This window comes from Vulpes lagopus, chromosome 4, assembly GCF_018345385.1.
Source record: "Vulpes lagopus strain Blue_001 chromosome 4, ASM1834538v1, whole genome shotgun sequence".
NCBI lineage: Eukaryota > Metazoa > Chordata > Mammalia > Carnivora > Canidae > Vulpes > Vulpes lagopus.
In genome coordinates this window covers 92,321,019-92,342,476 of record NC_054827.1, presented here as the reverse complement: position 1 = coordinate 92,342,476, position 21,458 = coordinate 92,321,019, and the positions used below count along the sequence as shown (strand labels likewise).

At 39.3% G+C, this 21,458-nt stretch overlaps 1 protein-coding gene and 1 pseudogene across 3 annotated transcripts in view; one reads left to right on the top strand and one right to left on the bottom strand.

Moving 5' to 3' along the window:
- The window catches only part of OCA2 (OCA2 melanosomal transmembrane protein), a 409,422-nt gene that overhangs the window by 204,970 nt on the left and 182,994 nt on the right, over nucleotides 1–21,458 (top strand). For all 3 annotated transcript variants that reach the window (XM_041751148.1, XM_041751149.1, XM_041751147.1), the window contains one exon: nucleotides 20,198–20,325. In XM_041751148.1, coding sequence (XP_041607082.1) covers nucleotides 20,198–20,325 — 128 coding nt within the window. The remainder of the gene's footprint in view (nucleotides 1–20,197; nucleotides 20,326–21,458) is intronic.
- Nucleotides 12,572–16,802, bottom strand: LOC121489428 (annotated as a pseudogene).

Below are 21,458 nucleotides of genomic sequence, written 5' to 3'. Positions count from 1 at the left end.
GTTACTTACATCAAATACAACTGTTTGATTACTATGTGTGTTCTCTGCAGAATGACGAATCCCTTAAAATTCACTATGGTTTCTTGCCTACATATCCACCCATAACCTTTAAGCTCAGAGCCTGACACAGAGCAAGCATCCAAGAGTGACATATAAAAGAGCTCAGGGTAAGAAGGCTTCCAGAGAAGACCATATGAAGAGGAGTTTTCTCTAACACTATGTGAAAACTGATCTTGCAAGAGTAGAGAAGACAGATATAAGGAAGGATAATATGTACAAGGTACTACAAGAGATAGTTTGGGTATATCTTCAAATTCCAGAGGTCACATGCAGTAACTGTTGTTTTCCAGAATTGTCTATACTTAAGCCCTCAAAGGTAGGATAAGGGTAATAGAAAGAATTGGAATCAATCAGCATATATAAACTTTTTAAAAGTTTTTTATTTAAAAACTTCGTTAACATACTAATAATTTAGTATGTTGATAATTTCAGGCATACAAAATAGTGATTCAACACTTCCGTATAATACCCAGTACTCATCACAAGTGCACTCCTTAATTCCTATCGCCCATTCAACCTATTCCACCACTGCCCTCCTTTCCTATAACCACCATATAGGTTTTCTATATAGTTTAGAGTCTGTTTCTTGGTTTGCCTCTCTCTTTTGTATATCTTTGCTTGTTTTGTTTCTTAAATTCCACATATGAATGAAATCATATGATATTTGTCTTTTTCTGACTGATTATGCATAGTATAGTACATTCTAGCTCTAGCCATGTCACAGCAAATGACAAGATTTCATTCTTCTTGAGGACTAATATTCAATTATATATATAATATATATATATAATATATGATATATTTGATATGTATATATCAACTTCTTTGTCCATTAATCTGTAGAAGGACATCTTGGCTCTTTCCACAGTGTGGCTATTGTGGACATTGCTGCTATGAACATTGGTGTGTAGATGCCCCTTCCTTTCACTACATCTGTATCTTTGGGGTACATACCCAGTAGTGTAGTTGCTGGATCATAGGGTAACTCTATTTTTAACTTTTTGAGGAGCTTCCATACTGTTTTCCAGAGTGGCCCCTCCAGTTTGCATTCCCAACAATCTAAGAAGATTCCCCTTTCTCCAAATCCTTGTCAATATCTATTGTTTCCTGAGTTGTTCAGCCATTTTTTTAAAAGATTTATTTACAATAGACATAGAGAGAGAGAGAGAGAGAGAGAGGCAGAGACACAGGAGGAGGGAGAAGCAGGCTCCATGCCAGGAGCCCGACGTGGGACTCGATCCCGATGGTGCCCCGGGCCAAAGGCAGGCGCCAAACTGCTGAGCCACCCAGGGATCCCTGTTCAGCCATTTTTGACTGGCATGAAGTGGAACTTTTTTTTTTTTTTTAAGTGGGACTTTATTGTGATTTTGATTTATATTTCCCTGATGCCAAGTGATGTGGAGCCTTTTTTCATGTGTCTTTGGCTATTTGTATGTCTTCCTGGAGAAATGTCTGTTCATGTCTGCTGCATGTTTCTTGACTGGGTTTTTTGCTGTTTTAGTTACTGAGTTTGGTAAGTTCTATATAGATCTTGGACACTAGCCCTTTATCTGATATGTCATTTGCAAATATCTTCTCCCATTCTGTAGCTTGTCTCTTGTTGACTGTTTCTTTTGCTGTGCAGAAGCTTTTTATTTTGATAAAGTCCCAATAGCTCATTTTTGCCTTTGTTTCCCTTGCCTTTGGAGATGTGTCTAGCAAGAAGTTGCTGTGGCCAAGGTCAAAGAGGTTGTTGCCTTTGTTCTCCTCTAGAATTTTGATGGATTCCTGTCTCATACTTAGGTCTTTCATCCCTTTTGAGTTCATTTTTTGTGTACGGTGTGAAGAAATGATCTGGTTTCATTCTTCTGCATGTGGCTCTCCAATTTTTACAGCAACATTTATTGAAAAGATTGTGTTTTTTTCCATTGGATATTCTTTCCTGCTTTGTTGATTAATTGACCAGAGTTGAGGGTTCATTTCTGGGTTCCCTATTCTGTTCCATAATCTCTGTGTCTGTTTTTGTGCCAGTACATTCTGTCTTGATGATTAGAGCTTTGTAAAAGAGCTTGAAGTCAGGCATTGTGATGCCATCAGCTTTGGTGTTTTTTTTTTTTTTTTTATTCCTTGGGTTATTCAGGGTCTTTTCTGGTTCCATACAAATATTAGCATTATTTGTTTCAACTCTGTGAAAACTGTCCATGGTATTTTGATAGGGATTGCATTGAACATGTAAATTGCCCTGGGTAGCATAGCCATTTTCACAATATTTATTCTTCCAATCCATGAACATGGAGTGTTTTTCCATTTCTTTGTGCCTCAATTTCTTTCAGAAGTGTTCCATAGTTTTTAGAGTACAGATCCTTTTCCTCTTTGGTTAGGTTTATTCCTGTGTATTTTCTGGGTTTTGGTGCAATTGTAAATGGAATCAATTCCTTGATATATCTTTCTTCAGTTTCATTGTTAGTATATAGAAATGCAACGGATTTCTGTGCATTGATTTTGTATCCTGCCATGTTGATGAATTGTACGGTTTCTAGCAATCTTGAGTGGAGACTTTTGAGTTTTCCACACAAAGTATCATGTAATCTGTGAAGAGTGAGAGTTTGACTTCTTCTTTGCCAGCTTGAATGTGTTTTGTTTCTTTTTGTTCTGATTGCTGAGGCTAGGACTTCTAGTACTATGTTGAACAACAGTGGTGAGAGGGGGCATCCCTGTCATGTTCCTATTCTTAGGGGGAAAGCTCTTGGATTTTTCCCCATTGAGAATTGTGTTTGCTGTGGGCTTTTCATAAATGGCTTTTATGATACTGAGGTATGTTCCCTCTATCCCTACACTATGAAGAGTGCTAATCAAGAAAGGATGCTGCATTTTGTCAAATGATTTTTCTGCATCTGTTGAGTGGATCATATGATTCTTGTCTTTTATTAATGTGGTCTATCATGTTGATAGATTTGTGGATGTTGAACCATCCTTGCAGTCCAGGAATAAATCCCACTTGGTTGTGGTAAATAATCCTTTTAATGTACTTTGGATCCTATTGGTTGGTATCTTAGTGAGAATTTTGGCCTCCATGTTCATCAGGGACATTGATCTATAATTCTCCTTGTTGGTGGGGTCTTTGGCTTAGGAATCAAGGTAATGATGACCTCATAGAAAGAGTTTGGAAGTTTTCCTTCCATTTCAGTTTTTTGAAACAGTCTCAGAAAATAGATAAATTTTAATTCTCCTTTAAATGTTTGGTAGAATCCCCCTGGGAAGCCATCTGGCCCTGGACTCTTGTGCTTTTTTTGAAGATTGCTTCAATTTCCTTGCTGAATAAGGGTCTGTTCAGATTTTCGCTTTCTTCCTATTTTAGTTTTGGTAGATTATAGATTTCCAGGAATGCATCCATTTCTTCCAGGTTGCCTAATTTGTTGGCATATATTTGCTCATAATATATTCTTAAAAAATCATGATTTTTAGGGAAGTTCTCAGCTATGATTTGCTCAAATATACCTTCTGCACCCTCTCTCCCCTGCTGCATCCTCAGGAATTCCAATAATTCGGATGCTTCCACCCCTCCCCCCATAGCATCACTTGGAGCCTTTCTTCATGGGCTGTTAGTTGTTATTCTCTTTTCTTCAGCTTCCTTCTTTTCATCAACTTGTCTTCTAGGTCACTTATTCTCTCTTCTGTCTCATTTACCCTAGCTGTTAGAGCATCCAGTTTAGGCTGCATCTCAGAGTATTATTCATTTTAGCCTGATTAGGTCTTATTTCTGCACTATGAGATTTTCTAGAATATTATGCTTTTATCAAGCCCAATTAGTAACGTTATAATTGTTATTCTGAATTCCATCTCTTTCATTTTACTTAAATGCATATCCATTCGATCTGTGGCAGAGAGCATTACCTCTGGTTCTTCCTTTTGTTGTGAATTCCTCCTTTTAGTCATTTTGTCCAGTGAAGAATGGCTGTACAAGTGAACAGAATAAAAAATATCAACCATGACCCAAGTAGAAATACAAGGTGGTCAGGAACTAGAAGAAAAAAGAAAAAAAGACAAAGAAAAAGAAAAACAAAACAAAACAAAAAAAAGAAAACAAGGGAGAAAAAGAAGAGGGGAGAGAGAGAATATAATCTCATCAAGTGGACAATACAGGGTTATCCACTTGGTCCTGAGTGTATTTAGGCCTATGTGTTAGAGGAGACACTAAATTCCAAAATTATAAAGACAGCAAAACTTTATATATATATATAGTACATATACAAAAATTAAAATTGAGTATAGTGAGAGGAATCCAAATTGTACATGCTATACATCTATAGCATGTAAATATGAAAGTTTAGAAAAAGACAAAAACAGAGTTGATAAAAAGATACTAATTGAAATGAGAAAAAAGAAAATAAATGGGGAACTTTAAACTGAAAGATAAATCAAAAGGAAGAAACCCTCCAATTTTATTTACTGTTTTCCCCTAGCAGTGGAGTTTTCCAGCGCTGCTTGGTTAGTAAACTTGCTGTTTACCTGTTCTTCTAGCTGGTCTTCTCAGGGAGGGGCCTGTGGTGCTGATTCTCAGTGCCTGTGCAGGGGTGGAGTTGCACCACCCCTTGCTAGGGGGCCGGGTTCAGTGGTAGCTGTTTGCTGCATGTGGCTTTTGTTCCCTAGAGGCTTTCCATGTGTCTGTAGCGGGTAAAAATAAAAATGGCCACTCCCCAGAGCTGAGAGATCCTGGTGTGTGCCAAACTGTGCAGACTCTATGGTACCTATCCCCTCAGGTCCTCCCCAGGGGAAGGTGGAAGGACACTGATTTGTGTAATTTGCAGGCCTCTCGGAGACGGAGCTTTCATCCGCTGTGTGCACATCTGCTCTGCCACTCCTGGAGGAAGGAGAGGGTCACTCTGTTTATATTGGTTGCAGGGCCCTGTCATGAAGAGCATTCGCCATTGGAGTGTGCACCTGCTCCATCTCTCCTGGAGGAATGTGGAGGGTTACTACATTCCAGTCCCTTGCAGGGATCTAACAAGGAGAGCAGTCACCCCAGCTGGCTGCACTTTGAAGTTTATGGCAAAGGAAGCTGAGAATCTCCCTTCCTAAGCTTACTGACCTAAAACTATTTCCCCTGTCCAATGCTTGGGAACTCTGTGGGCTCAGGCACCCTGTTCTTTCTGTGCCTCCAGGAATATTGAGAACCCCACTGTCCCACCTGTGATTCTACCCCACTTCATCACTGAGTACCTTTCAGGCAGGGAAGTATCTCACAGAAGCAGATTTCTAAAGGTCCAGGTTTTGAGCTGCATGGCTGTATCACTTTCTGGTAGCCAGCCTCCAGGAGAGGCTCCCTCCCCCCACTGTTTACCTTATGATATATCTCCTCTATTTCTCTTCTCTGCCCTCCTATCTTGCAAAAAGTGGTCACTTTTCTACTTATAAAGTTGCAGCCATTCTTTCCTTACATTTCAGGTTGAATTCATAGGTGTTCAGAATGATTTGATAGTTATCTAGCTAATTTAAGGGGACCAGATGAAATTAGGACCCCTATTCCTCCCTTCTGCCCATTTTTAAATTGGATTATTTAGTTTTTGGGTGTTGAGTTTTATAAATTCTTTATATAGTTTGGTTACTAACCCTCTATCAGATATAGCATTTGCAAATATCTTCTCCCATTCCATAGGTTGCCTTTTAGTTTTGGTGATTGTTTTCTGAACTGTACAGAAGCTTTTTATTTTGAAGTCCCAATAGTTTCTTTTTTACTTTTGTTTCCCTTGCCTCAGAAGACATATCTAATAAGAAGTTGCAATGACCAATGTCAAAGAATTTACTGCCTGTGTTCTTCTCTTGGATTTTGATGGTTTCAGGTCTCACATTTAGGATTTTCATCCATTTTTGTATATGGTGTAAGAAAGAGGCCCAGTTTCATTCGTTTGCCAGTTGCTATCCAGTTTTCCTAACACCATTGGTTGAAGAGACTTTTTTCCATTGGATATTCTTTCCTGCCGTGAAGGTTAAATGACCATATAGTTATTGGTTTGTTTCTGGGTTTTCTGTTCTATTCTGTTCATCTATGTGTCTACTTTTGTGAAACATATTGTCTTGATTATCACAGGTTTGTAATATAACTCGAAATCCAGAATTGTGATGCCTCCAGCTTTGCTTTTCTTTTTCAAGATTGGCTCTTTGGGGTCTTTTATGTTTCCACAAAAATTTGAGGAGTGTTTGTTCTAGCTCTGTGGAAAATGCTCTTGGTGTTTTTTTTTTTTTTTAAGATTTATTTATTTATTTATTTATTTATTTATTTATTTATTTATGATAGACACAGAGAGAGAGAGAGAGAGAGAGAGACAGGAGGAAGGAGAAGCAGGCTCCACGCCGGGAGCCCGACATGGGACTTGATCCCAGGACTCCAGGATCGCGCCCTGGGCCAAAGGCAGGCGCCAAACTGCTGAGCCACCCAGGGATCCCCGCTCTTGGTGTTTTGATAGGGATTGCATTGAATCTGTAAATTGCTTTGGTATAGTATAGACATTTTAACAGTGTTTGTTCTTCCAATGCATGAGCATGGAATACCTTTCCATTTCTTTGTATCATCTTCAATTTCTTTTTTAAAAAATATTTTATTTATTTATTTATTTATTTATTTATTTATTTATTTATTTGAGAGATAGAGAGCAGAAGCAGGGGGAGGGGCAAAGGGAGAAGGAGAAAAAGAAACAGACTTTACTGGGGCTTGATCCCAGGACCCTGAGACCATGACTTGAGCTGAAGGTAGCCACATAACTTACTGGGCCATCCAGATGTCTCTTTAATTTCTAAGTGTTTTATAGTTTTCAGAGTATAGGTCTTTCACCTCTTTAGTTAGGTGTATTACTATTATCTTATGGTTTTTAGTGCAATTGTAAATGGGATTGATTCCTTAATTTCTCTTTCTCTGCTTCATTATTGTAAAGAAATCAACAGATCTCTGTACATTGATTTTTGTATCTTGTGAGTTTACTGAATTCGTATGTCAGTTCTAGCTAGTTTTTAGAGTCTTTTGAGTTTTTTTACATAGAGTATCATGTCACCTGCAAATAGTGAAAATTTTACTTCTTTCTTGCTGATTTGGATGCCTTTTATTTCTTTTATTGTCTGATTGCTGTGGCTAGGACTGCCAGTACTAGGTTCAATAACAATGGTGAGAATGGACACCCTGTCTTGTTCCTGATTGTAGAGGAAAAGTTTTCAGTTTGCCCCCACTGAGGATGATCTTAGCTGTTTTTTTGTAGATGGTCTTTATTATGTTGAAGTATGTTCCCTTTAAACCTGCTTTGTTGAAGTTTTTTATTTTTTTAATCATTAGTCGATGTTGTACTCTGTCAAGTGCTTTGTCAAGTGCTTTTTCTGCATCTATTGAAATGATTATATGATTCTTATCATTTCTTTAATTGATGTGAAATATCACACTGATTGATTTGTGAATATTGAACCATGCTTGAAACCCAGGAATAAATCCCATTTTATCATGATGAATGATTTTTTTTAATGTAATGTTGGATTCGGTTTGCTGATATTTTGAGAATTTTTGCATCCATGTTCATCATGGATATTGGTGTATTACTCCCTTTTTTAGTGGAGTCTTTATCTGGTTCAGTTTCTTGTTAATGCTGACCTCATAGAATGAGTTGGAAGTCTTCCTTCCTTTTCTGTTTTTTGGGGAATGGTTTGAGAAGAATAGGTATTAATTCTTCTTTAAGTGTTTGATATAATTCACCTGTGAAGCCATATGGCCCTGGATTTTTGTTTGTTGGAAGTTTTTTGATTACGGATTCAATTTCTTTGTTTATGTTTTCTATTTCTTCCTGTTTCACTTTTGGTAGCTTATATTCTTCTAGAAATTTATCCATTGATTTTGTTGGGTTTCTTTGTGCCTCCCTGATCTGGTTATGTTTTCTTCCCCAGATTAGGGGAGTTTTTAGTTATTATTTCTTCAAGTAAATTTTCTTTCCTGCTTCTCTCTCTCTTCTTCTTCTGGGACTCCTAAAATATGAATGTTATTACATTTCACAGAGTCTATTCTCATTTTATGTAATTTTTTTCCTGTCTTTTGTTCAGCCTGATTATTTTCATTACTCTGTCTTCTAGGTCATTAATTTATTCTTTTGCCTCTTCCAGCCTACTATTTATTTTATCAAGTATGTTTTGAATCTCATTTATTGCACTCTTCATCTCTGACACTTTTTTAAAAAATTTTTATTTACTTATGATAGTCACAGAGAGAGAGAGAGAGAGAGAGAGAGAGAGAGGCAGAGACACAGGCAGAGGGAGAAGCAGGCTCCATGCACCGGTAGCCCGATGTGGGATTCGATCCCGGGTCTCCAGGATCACGCCCTGGGCCAAAGGCAGGCGCCAAACCACTGCGCCACCCAGGGATCCCATCTCTGACACTTTTATCTCTGTGTTGAGTCTCACTGATGTCTTCCACTCTTTTCTCAAGTTCATTGAGTATCCTTATGGTCATTGCTCCACCAGGGATGTTACTTATATCTGTTTTGCTTAGATCTCTGGCTATAGCCTTCTCCTGTTCTTTCATTTGGGACAAATATCTCTATCTTCTCATTTTCTCTAAATCTCTGTGCCTGTTTCTATGTGTTATAGAAGTCAGAGGTGTCCTTTGTTCTTGAAGGTATATCTTCTTATGAAGAAGATATCCAGGATTGCTCTACCTTGTAATGTCCCTTGTTCCCCAGGGCCTGGTGTTCACTAAGCATGTCCAATGTGTGCTGTGTACACTCTGCTTTTGTGTCCTTGCCACTTTATCCTCCAGGCTAGTCGTTTTCAGAGGTTCTTCTTGTCTTTTGTGGGCAGTGTTTGGTCCCTGAGCTGAATATGGCATATTTTAACTAGTTGTATTTTGGTCTGCTTGTGAAATGAGACCTCTTAACCACTGCTGCTGGAACCATGGCTGTGCCAAACTCCCAGGTCAGGAGACATGGGGTATGCAGAGGTTTGTGTTTGTCTTCTGGGGGCAGGGGGCCACAGGTGCTGGGACAGAGGCAAGCATAACTGTGAAGGGTGGTTTCACTAATTTTGGGAGGCATAGCTTGGTGTAACCAAGTGAGGTAGTGAGTGTTAGTGCTGCTCTGTGTCCTGTAGGTGGCTCTGTGCTAATGTTGAGGGATGGGGAAGGAAAATGATGCATACCAGTTCCTTTGCTCCCAAAGGGGTAACTTTCCATGAGTACTGCCTCTTTTGGCATGCTCTGGGATGAGTAAATAACCTCCCCTACTCTGTGCCCCAGGCACTCTTCAGATAGTCTTTTCAATGCTGTATGTCGGCAGGATGTTTGCCTCACCTTCTTTCCAAGGGTGGCCCCAATACCCTCCAGGCTCAATCCCAGCCAAGTCTACTGAACTTTAAAATTTCAAGCTTTAAGTCCTGCTGGCTACAAGAACTCACAAAATTCAGGCCCCCTCTCTTTCAAGCCAATTGCTATGGGGATTCCTCTTCCTAGTGTGGGTTCTCCCATGTGGTTGTCTGTCTCTTACCCTTCTCCATGACTGTGGCTTCCTCCCCACCTCATTGACCATGATATGTTTCTCTCCCAAGCCTGTCTCTGTACTTCCTACCTCGTCTATGTGACCTCTTCTCTATCTTTAGTTTTGGAGTTTGTTCTGACAGCCTTCAGGTCGATTTTGGGGGTATTTAGGATGATTTGATAGTTATCTAGTATTCATGGGATGAGATGAGTCTAGGGTCCTCCTACTTTGCTGCAATCTTCCCATCACCAGTTTCTCCCCGGGCAATCTTTGATCTGTTTTCTGTTACTATAGATCAGGGTTTGGCAAACTGTTTTGAAAAGGGCCAGAGATAGTATTTGAAGCAATGTAAGGCCATATACAAATACTGCTGCAAATACTGAATGCTGCTGTGGTAGTGCTAAAGCTGTCATAGAAAAAATATACAAAAATCACTGTGGATACATTCCAATAAAAATTTATTTATAAAAACAGACAGTGGGGAGGTGGGGCAAGATGCTGGAATAGTAGGATTCCCCAAGTCACCCGTCCCCACCAACTTACCTAGAAAACTTTCAAATCATCCTGAAAAACTATGAATTTGGCCTGAGATTTAAAGAGAGAAGAGCTAGAATGCTACAGAGAGAAGAGTTCGCACTTCTATCAAGGTAGGAAGACGGAAAAAATAATAATAAAGAAATAAAAAAGCATCCAAGGGGGAGGTGCCCCCGGCAGGAACCAGGCTAAGGCCTGCGGCGAGTGCCCCCAGGACAAGAAAGCCCAGGCCCGGAGATGCAGGAGCTTTACCAACCTTCCCAGAGAGAAAGGCACTAGCTGGGAGCTCAAGCAGGACCCCAGGAGGGGCAGAGGAGCCCTCAGGATCCCAGGGAGCACTAACAAGGAACTGCGCCCTGGGGGAGAGCGTGCCACACAGCCAGAAAGGGCTGGAGCGCATGCCCAGCAAGGCCCCGGGAAGAGCCCAAGCGTCAGCTGTGGTAGTTACTGCTGGAGCTGACTCCAGGGCTGGAGAGCTGGCTGCTGCCACCACTGTTGTTGTTCCTCATTGTGTCACCTCGTGCCTGGGGCTGAGAAGGGCTGCCAGGAAGCAGGAGCCTCACAGGATAAACAGCTCCCACTGAGCTATACGCCTGGCAGGGGGCTGGGCAGCTCCCCTGAGAATCAGCACAGCAGGCCCCTGCCCCAGAAGACCAGCTGAAGGGACAGGAGAAGAGCAAGTTCTTCAAGCAGCACTAGAAAGTTCCAGGGGAAGTTGAGGGATTTACGGTATATAGAATCAGAGGATACTGATGGCTCTAGAAAAAAAGCACAAAGGATTCAAGATACTTCATGACTCCATAATTTAGATCTAATCAGGCCAAAATTAAAAATCAATTAAATGAGATGCAATCCAAACTGGAGGTCCTAACGATGAGGGTTAATGAGGTAGAAGAACGAGTGAGTGACATAGAACACAAGTTGACGGCAAGGAACGAAGCTGAGGAAAAAAGAGAGAGACAATTAAAAGATCATGAGGATAGGTTAAGGGAAATAAACAACAGCCTCAATAGGAAAAATGTACATTTAATTGGGTTTCTCGAGGGCGCTGAAAGGGACAGAGGACCAGAATATGTATTTGAACAAATCATAGCTGAGAACTTCCCTAACTTGAGAAGGGAAACAGGTATTCAGATCCAGGAGATAGAGAGATCCTGCCCCCCTAAAAACAATAAAAATTGTTCAACACCTCAACATTTAATAGTGAAACTTGCAAATTCCAAAGGTAAAGAGAAGATCCTTAAAGCAGCAAGAGACAAGGGATCCCTAACCTTTATTGGGAGAAGTATTAGGTTACCAGCAGACTTCTCCACAGACCTGGCAGGCCAGAAAGGGCTGGCAGGATATATTCAGGGTCCTAAATGAGAAGAACATGCAGCCAAGAATACTTTATCCAGCAAGGCTCTCATTCAGAATAGAAGGAGAGATAAAGAGCTTCCAAGATGGGGAGGAACTGAAAGAATATGTGACCTCCAAACCAGCTGTGCAAGAAATAATAAAGGGGACTCTGTAAAAGAAAGAGGAAGTCCAAGGAAACAATCCACAAAAACAGGGACTGAATAGATATCATGATGACACTAAATTCATATCTTTCAGTAGTAACTCTGAACGTGAACGGGCTTAATGACCCCATCAAAAGGCGCAGGGTTTCAGACTGGATAAAAAAGCAAGACCCATCCATTTGCTGTCTACAAGAGACTCATATAGATGTAAGGACACCTACATCCTGAAAATGAAAGGTTGGAGAACCATTTACCATTCAAATGGTCCTCAAAAGAAAGCAGGGGTAGCCATTCTCATATCAGATAAATTAAAGTTTCTCCCAAAGATGGTAGTAAGATATGAAGAAGGACAGTATATCATACTTAAAGGATCTATGGAACAAGAGGACCTAATCATCATCAATATTTATGCCCCAAATGTGGGAGCTGCCAAGTATATCAATCAATTAATAATCAAAGTTAAGACGTACTTATAATAATACTACTACTACACTTATACTTGGTGACTTGAATGTAGTGCTCTGTACAATCGACAGGTATTCTTTTTTTTTTTTTTTCAGGTCCCCGGTTTTTAATGGAAAGCTCGAGTTGGGGACAGGCTGTTCCATGGAAGTGGCTGGGAGTGGGTCTCCACGCCAGGGTCTATGGGGCCAGAGGGATGGCGGGGGCGCACAGTGAGCCTACGGTGGGGGTAACCCCCCCCCCAAAAAAAAAAAGCAGAGCAAGGTCTCTGAGCTCAGCCCCAGTCAGCAGCCCCAACCGCCGCAAGGAGCCTCAGCTTCCCCGGTTTGACGAGGCTGCTCCCGGCAGGAAGCTTAACGGGGCTGCCCCCTGGAGGCCGGCTTCCGCAAGACCACGCCCTGCACGGGGCACATCCCTCTAGGCTTGCTCACCTTCCGCCCATCCCACCTCCCGCCATCACTCTGGACCCATGGGAGCTGGCCCAGCCTGCCAGGGACATGGGCCTCAGTTTCCCTAACGGCAAGGGCCACGTACCGCCTACTCAAGAGCTTTCACCAGGGCCTCTTGGCCTCCATGCAGATTTGGATCTCAGCCCTGGAAGCCTCGTCCGCTTTCCCTGACAGCTCCGAATGCGCCTTCTCCAGATTCATCTTGGCTGCCCCCATGTCCAGCATGTCTAGTGTCACAGCCTCTTCAGCCAGCAACTGCACTGAGGAATCAGCGTTCACCGTGACTGAGCCACTGCTCACGAAGTATTTGGAGATGGTGCCGTCTTCGGCGTGGACAACCACCAGCCCAGGCCGTAGGACCTGCAAGGTGGGCACGTGCACCGCAAGGATGCCAAAGGCTCCCGTCTGCGTGGGGACATCTACCTCGACAGGTCTTCTAAGCACAACATCTCCAAAGAAACAAGAGCTTTAAATGATACACTGGACCAGATGGATTTCACTGATATTTACAGAACTTTACATCCAAATGCAACTGAATACACATTCTTCTCAAGTGCACATAGAACTTTCTCCAGAATAGACCACATACTGGGTCACAAATCAGGTCTTAACCGATACCAAAAGATTGGGATTGTCGCCTGCATATTTGCAGACCATAATGCTTTGAAATTAGAACTAAATCACAAGAAGAAGCTTGGAAGGATTTCAAACATGTGGAAGTAAAGGACCATCCTGCTAAAAGATGAAAGAGTCAACCAGGAAATTGCAGAAGAATTAAAAAGATTCATGGAAACTAATGAAAATGAAGATACAACCATTCAAAATCTTTGGGATATAGCAAAAGCAGTCCTGAGGGGGGAAATACATTGCAATACAAGCATCCATCCAAAAACAGGAAATAACTCATATACAAAAGCTAACCTAGCACCTAAAGGAGCTGGAGAAAAAACAGCAAATAGATCCTACACCCAGCAGAAGAAGAGAGTTAATAAAGATTCGAGCAGAACTCATTGAAATAGAGACCAGAAGAACTGTGGAACAGATTAACAAAACCAGGAGTTGGTTCTTTGAAATAATTAATATGATACATAAGCCATTAACCAGCCTTATTAAAAAGAAGAGAGAAAAGACTCAAATTAATAAAATCAAGAATGAGAAAGGAGAGATCACCACCAATACCAAGGAAATTCAAACGATTTAAAAAACTTATTATGAGCAGCTATACGCCAATAAATTAGGCAATCTAGAAGAAATGGACGCATTTCTGGAAAACCACAAACTACCAAAACTGAAAAAGGAAGAAATAGAAAACCTGAACAGGCCAATTTCCAGGAGGAAATTGAGGCAGTCATCAAAAACCTCCCAAGACACAAAAGTCCAGGGCCAGATGACTTCCCAGGGTAATTCTAGCAAACATTTAAAGAAGAAACCATACCTATTCTACTAAAGCTGTTCGGAAAGATAGAAAGGGATGGAGTACTTCCAAACTCGTTCTATGAGGCCGGAATCACCTTAATTCCAAAACCAGACAAAGACCCCACCAAAAAGGAGAATTATAGACTATATCCCTGATGAACATGTATGCAAAAACTCTCAACAACATACTAGCCAATAGGATCCAAGAGTACATTAAGAAGATTATTCATCATTACCAAGTGGGATTTATCCCCGGATGCAAGGCTGTTTCAACACTCCTAAAGCAATCAATGTGATTGATCATATCAGCAAGAGAAAAAACAAGAAACACATGATCCTCTCAACAGATGCAGAGAAAGAATTTGACAAAGTACAACATCCATTCCTGATCAAAACTCTTCAGAGTGTAGGGATAGAGGGAACATTCCTCAGCATCTTAAAAGCCATCTACAAAAAGCCCACAGCAAATATCATCCTCAGTGGGGAAACACTGAGAGCCTTTCCCCTAAGATCAGGAACAAGACAGGGATGTCCACTCTCACCACTGCTATTTAACATATACTGGAAGTCCTAGCCTCAGCAATCAGGCAACGAAAAGAAATAAAAGGCATTCTAATCAGCATGGAAGTCAAACTCTCCCTCTTCGCAGATGACATGATACTGTACATAGAAAACCGAAAAGACTCCACCCCAAGATTGCTAGAACTCATACAGCAATTCAACAATGTGGAAGGATACAAAACCAATGTCCAGAAATCAGTGGCATTTCTATACACTAACAATGAGACTGAAGCAAGAGAAATTAAGGAGTCAGTCCCATTTACAATTGCACTCAAAAGCATAAGATACCTAAGAAGAAACCTAAGCAAAGAGGTAAAGGATCTATCCCCTAAAAACTACAGAACAATTCTGAAAGAAATTGAGGAAGACACAAAGAGATGGAAAAATATTCCATGCTCATGGATTGGAAGAATTGATATTGTGAAAATGTCAATGTTGCCCAGGGCAATTTACAGATTTAATGAAATCTCTATCAAAATACCATGGACTTTCTTCAGAGAGATGGAACAAATCATCTTAAGATTTGTGTGGAATCAGAAAGACCCCGAATAGCCCATGGAATATTAAAAAAGAAAACCATAGCTGGGGGCATCACAATGCCAGATTTCAGGTTGTACTACAAAGCTGTGGTCATCAAGACAGTGTGGTACTGGCACAAAAACAGACACATAGATCAATGGAACAGAATAGAGATTCCAGAAGTGGATCCTCAACTTTATGGTCAACTAATATTCGACAAAGCAGGAAAGACTATCCACTGGAAAAAAGTCTCTTCAATAAATGGTGCTGGGAAAATTGGACATCCACATGCAGAACAATGAAACTAGACTATTCTCCTACACCATACAGAAAGATAAACTCAAAATGAATGAAAGATCTAAATGTGAGACAAGAGTCCATCAAAATCCTAGAGGAGAACACAGGCAATACCCTTTTTGAACTTGGCCACAGCATCTTCTTTCAAGATACATCCATGAAAGCAAGAGAAACAAAAGCAAAAATAAATCATTGGGACTTCATCAAGATAAGAAGCTTCTGCACAGCAAATAAACAGTCAACAAAACTAAAAAACAACCTACCAAATGAAAGAAGATATTTGCAAATGACTTATCAGATAAAGGGCTAGTATCCAAGATCTATAAAGAACTTATTAAACTCAACAGCAAAGAAACAAACAATCGAATCATTAAATGGGCAAAAGACATGAACAGAAATTTCACAGAGAAAAAAAAAAAAAGAAATTTCACAGAGGAAGACATACACATGGCCTTAAGCACATGAGAAAATGCTCCGCATCACTGGCCATTGGGGAAATACAAATCAAAACCACAATGAGATACCACCTCACACCAGTGAGAATGGGGAAAATTAACAAAACAGGAAACAACAAATGTTGGAGAGTATGTGGAGAAAGGGGAACCCTCTTGCACTGTTGGTGGGAATGTGAACTGGTGCATCCACTCTGGAAAACCGTGTGGAGGTTCCTCAAAGTGTTAAAAATAGATCTGCCCCAGACCCAGCAATTGCACTGCTGGGGATTTACCCCAAAGATACAGATGCAGTGAAACTCCGGGACACCTGCACCCCGATGTTTATAGCAGCAGTGTCCACAATAGCCAAACTGTGGAAGGAGTCTCGGTGTCCACTGAAAGATGAATGGATAAAGAAGATGTGGTTTTTGTATACAGTAGAGTATTACTCAGCCATTAGATATGACTAATACCCACCTTTTGCTTTGACGTGGATGGACCTCAAGGGTATTATGCTGAGTGAAATATGTCAATTGGAGAAGGACAAGTATTATATGGTCTCATTCATTTGGGGAATATAAAAGTCAGTTTAAGGAAATAAAGGGAAAGGAGAGAAAATGAGTCAAAATATCAGTGGGGGTGACAAAAATTGAGAGACACCTAACTCTGGGAAATGAACAAGGGGTAGTGGTAGGGGAGGTGGGCAGGGGGTGGGGGTTCCTGGGTGATGGGCACTGAGGGGGGCACTTGGCGGGATGAGCACTGGGTGTTATGCTATATGTTTGCAAAGTGAACTCCAATAAATGAAATTTAAAAAGGAAAAAAAATCATTAAAAAAAAAACAACAGACAGTGAGCCAGATTTGACCAATGAGCTATAGCTTTTCAGACCCTACTATTTGCATTTTTAAGAGTTTTATGTAAAAGGGTTGTGTAATTAGTAATATTTCTGTCTGGACTCTTAGCATAATTATTATGAGATTCATCCATGTGGTAGTGTACATCAATATTTCCTTCCCTTTTATTGGCTGAATAGTATTCTATGAATTGAATATGCCACAACTCATATATCCATTTACCTGTTGTTGTGCATTTGGTTTGTTTCTAGTTTTTTACTATTAGGGCTGAAACTATAATGAATGTTTGTGTTCAATTCTTTCTTTCATCATAAGATTTAATTTTTCTTGAGTTAATACCCCAAAGTGGAATCGTTGGATATTTGGTAGACTTATGGGCAATGTTTTTAAAAACTGCAAGACTGTTTTCCAAAGTGGTTGTAATATTTCACAATTCCATCAGCAATATATGAGAGTTCCATTTCTCCAAATCGTTGTCTACAGTTAGACTACACTTAGTCTACACTTAGTGCTTTTTGTTTTTACACATTCTAAGGCATGCAGTAAGGTATGTATGATTTTGCTTTGCATTTTCCTGATGATTTGTGATATTGAGCATATTTTCATATGCTTATTTGCCATCCTTATATATTTGGTGAGGTGTATATTCAAAACATTCTCCATTTTAATGGAGTTGTTTGTTAATGTTGAGTTTTGAGAATTTTGAGGAATATATTCTGGATATGAGGAGTCCTTTATGAGATAGATAATTTCCAAATTTCTCTCCAACTCTGTGGCTTGTCTTGAGATTTACGTAACAGTGACATTTGAGAAGTGTGAAGTCAAATTAATGAAAATTTCCTTTTGTAGATCATGCTTTTAGTGTTGTATCCAAGAAAACTTTCCCAAAGACTAAGAGATTTCTATATTTTATTCTAGAAGTTTTATAGTTATAAATTTTACATTTAGACTTATGATCCACTTAGTTAACTTTTGCATATAATTCAATGATCAGATCAGAGTAAAAATCTTTTTTTTTTTATATGATTATCCAATTCCTCCAGCAGCATTTGTGGAAAAACTACTATTTCTTCACTGAACTGTCACTGAACCTTTGTTGAAAATCAATTGGCATGCATGGGATTACTGAGTGGCTCAGTAGTTGAGTGTCTCCCTTCGGCTCAGGGTGTGATCCTGGAGTCCCAGGATTGAGTCCCACATTGGGCTCCCTGCAGGGAGCGTGCTTCCTTCCTCTGCCTATGTCTCTGCCTCTCTTTCTGTTTCTCATGAATAAATAAATAAAATTTTATTTAAAAAGAAGAAAGATAATCAATTGGCCATGAATGTAGGAGTGTATTTCTGGATTCTCTATTGATCAGAGTGACTATATACTATTGCAATACTACACTGTTAGACTATTGTAGCTTTATAATAAGTCTTGGTGTGAAATAGTGTGTATTATTCAACTTTGTTCTTCTTTCTCAAGGTCATATTGGCTATTATAGGTCCTTTGCATTCCCACATTAATTTCAGAATCAATTTGTTAATTTCAACACAAAAGATGCCTGGGATTTCTAGAGAACATCCTTAGAAAAACCTTTATATAGAAGACCTAAATAAATGGAGATATATACCACATTCATAGATGAGAAGACCTTACGTTGTTAAAATGCTCTTTCCAAATAAATCCATACATGGTCCCTTAAAGGTGTTTAACTCTTAATTCCTGATGTTTACTGCCTGTATGTGTTATGTTGTGTGGCAAAGGGACTTTAATACAAGATTTTCCTGGATTATCTAGCTGGGCCCAGTGTAATCACATGGACCCTTAAAGGTAGAAGTGGAAGACAGAAGAGTAGGAGAGATAAGACAGAAGAAGAGAGGCAAGAGAGATTTGAAGTGTGACAGGGATTTGACCTACCATTGCTGGCTTTGATGATATATGAAGGTAGGGGTCATGTCCTAGGGAACGTGAGTGGTCTCTAGAAGTGAGAACAACTCCTGGGTGACAGCCAGTGAGGGAATTGGGGCCTCAGTCTTACAATGCAAAGAATTGAATTATGTCAACAACTTGAATGAACAAAAAGCATATTCTTTCCTAGAGCCTCCAGAAAAGAATTCAGTCCTGCCACCACTTTGATTTTTGTCTTGATGAGGTTCTAGTCAGAAATGTAGCTGAGCCCACCATACTTCTGACCTAAGAAAATTGTTATATAAGGAGTAGGTTTTATTTTGAGCCATACACGTGTGATAATTTGTTATGGCAGGTGTAGAAAACTAGTACTCTTTTTTTTAAAAAAATATTTATTTTAGAGAGAGAGTGAGGTAGAGGGCAGGGATGGGGCAGGGTAGAGAATGTAGCCTGACATAGGGTTTGATCCCATGACTATGACCTGAGCCAAAATCAAGAGTTGTGCACTTAACTGCTGAGCCACTTAGGCACACCAACTAGTACTCTTTTTATGTCTATAGAGTTTATAGTCCTGTCACTGTTTTTATTGTTGATCTTGGCAAATTTTGTTTTTCATGTTTTGTCCTATTCAAATTGGCTAAGCTTTATCAACCTTTTTGGTTTTCTCTAAGAACCAAATTGATGTCATTGCTTTCCTCTAATATTTCCTATTTCACTGATTCCTGCTCCAATCCTTATTCTTTCTTTGGATATATATTTTCCTTGGATTATATTTGCCCTACTCATTAAAAAAAATGAGCAGACCATTTGAACAAAAAATTTAAAAAAGAAGATCTATGGGTGGCAAATAGCTATATGAGAAAACACTCAACATCATTAGGCATTAGAGAAATGCAATTTGAAACTACAAAAAATACCCTTCATACTCATTGGAGTATGAAATTTGATACTTCTTACTCATTGGAAGGTCAAACATTAAAAAAAGGCTGACTTAGTGTTGAAAATCTAGGGGAACAGAATTCTCATATACTGTTGGTGGGGTGGTAAAATGTTACAACCATTTTGGAAAACAGTTTCAGAATTTCGTAAAACATAAAAATTCTATAATACTAATCTATCATATAATCAACTAATCCATTTCCAGTTATTTATTCAAGGGAACTGAAAACATATGTACATAGAGATAATTGAAAATGACATTTAATAGCACATTCGTTTGTAATAGTCAAATAATGGAAGCAATCCAAATGTCCCATCAACAGTGAACAGATATGTACATCATCCCATAGCCATCCCATGGCATACTCCTAAACAATAAAAAACAATGAACTATTGATCCACAAACCAACATTGAAGAGTCTTAAAATAGTTGTGTTGAAATGGAAGCAGACAAAAAAACACATACTGTATGATTGTATTAATAGAAAATATAAACTAATCTGTAGTGAAAGAAAATACATGAATAGTTCCTGGGTGTAGGATGGGGTTACAGGGGAGTCAGAGCGGATATAAGAATGCAGACATTAGTAAACTGTTGAGGGCAGTGAATGTGTTCAATACCTTGATTTTATTATTGGTTTTGTGGGTGCATTAGCCAAAATTTAAATTATACATTTTAAATATGTTCAGTTTGTAGAATATACTTTTTTTCAACAAGGAAAATAATCAGAAGATTATAAACTCAGTGTGTTAACAATTGAACTACATCTATGTCTATATGTGCACTTACTTCTTTTTCAGGATGGATTGCTATTCTGGGTGCCATCTGGTTGCTAATTTTAGCTGATATTCATGATTTTGAGATAATTCTACACCGAGTGGAATGGGCAACTCTTCTATTCTTTGCAGCACTCTTTGTTCTGATGGAGGTAAGACTTTAGAACTTTTGCAATGTAATCTTTTCCTGACATTTATACTTCCTGTTTTAATGAGAAAAGCCCGTCTGTAAGTCTTTCCACATATTCACCAAGATGAAAATGCTGGAGGTTGTGATTAGAATATTTTAAGTTAAAGCAGCTTTTATCTCAGCCACCTAAATATTTCTTTTCTTTTTTTTTTTTAAGATTTTATTTATTTATTCATGAGAGACACAGAGAGAGATGGAGAGAGGCAGAGACACAGGCAGAGGGAGAACCAGGCTCCATTCAGGGAGCCCTATATGGGACTCCATCCCAGGTCTCCAGGATGACGCCCTGGGCTGAAGGCAGCGCTAAACTGCTGAGCCACCCAGGCTGCCCTCCACCTAAATATTTCTGATAAATTTTTTTGGTTGCTTTTAAAAAAAAATTATCTTTGTGATTTGTAAACTTCTTCAAATTTCATTTGCTATAAAGTAGAATTTGCTCTAAGTTGGTTGTAGAGCTGAATGATTTGTTACAGCTAATTGACAGAATAATATTATATTGATGATCTATTTCATTATGTGTAATACCTTAGTAAATATTCTGTTATCATGGAAAAGACTACATCAAAGAGAAGAGTGAGTAAAATATATTGTTCTAATTATGGTTTTGGTTGTTGCAAAATTTATTCAAAAATTAATGACATTATTGTTCATTCTTGAGACTTATATGATGAACTTGTATCCTCCTCAAATACAAGGTTAGCTGATATAGAAAAATACTACTCCCTAAAACATATCCTCAAGCACACCAAAAGTCTCACATTAATTACCTTAATTTGCTGATGACAGACCCATTTGGTTTTAATTCTTCTCTGGATTAAAACTTTGACACTCTCCCCCACTAATTTTCTTTAAGCTAGGTCCCTTGAATTTTTGTAATTTGTCTTTACTCATAATGAATTGTGTGGATGTAATCAAGTGACTCCTTTAGTTCTCCAAATCTCTCAGGGAGTTGTGGATTTTATTCTAGGTCCTTGGTTCCCTAGTGAAAAACTTCACCTTTTTTCTTTTGGGTATTCTCTCACACTAACACACAGAATATGGATGGGGAAATTCTGGTTACTGTTTTCATGATTGGATTTTGAAAGTCTCTGCCTT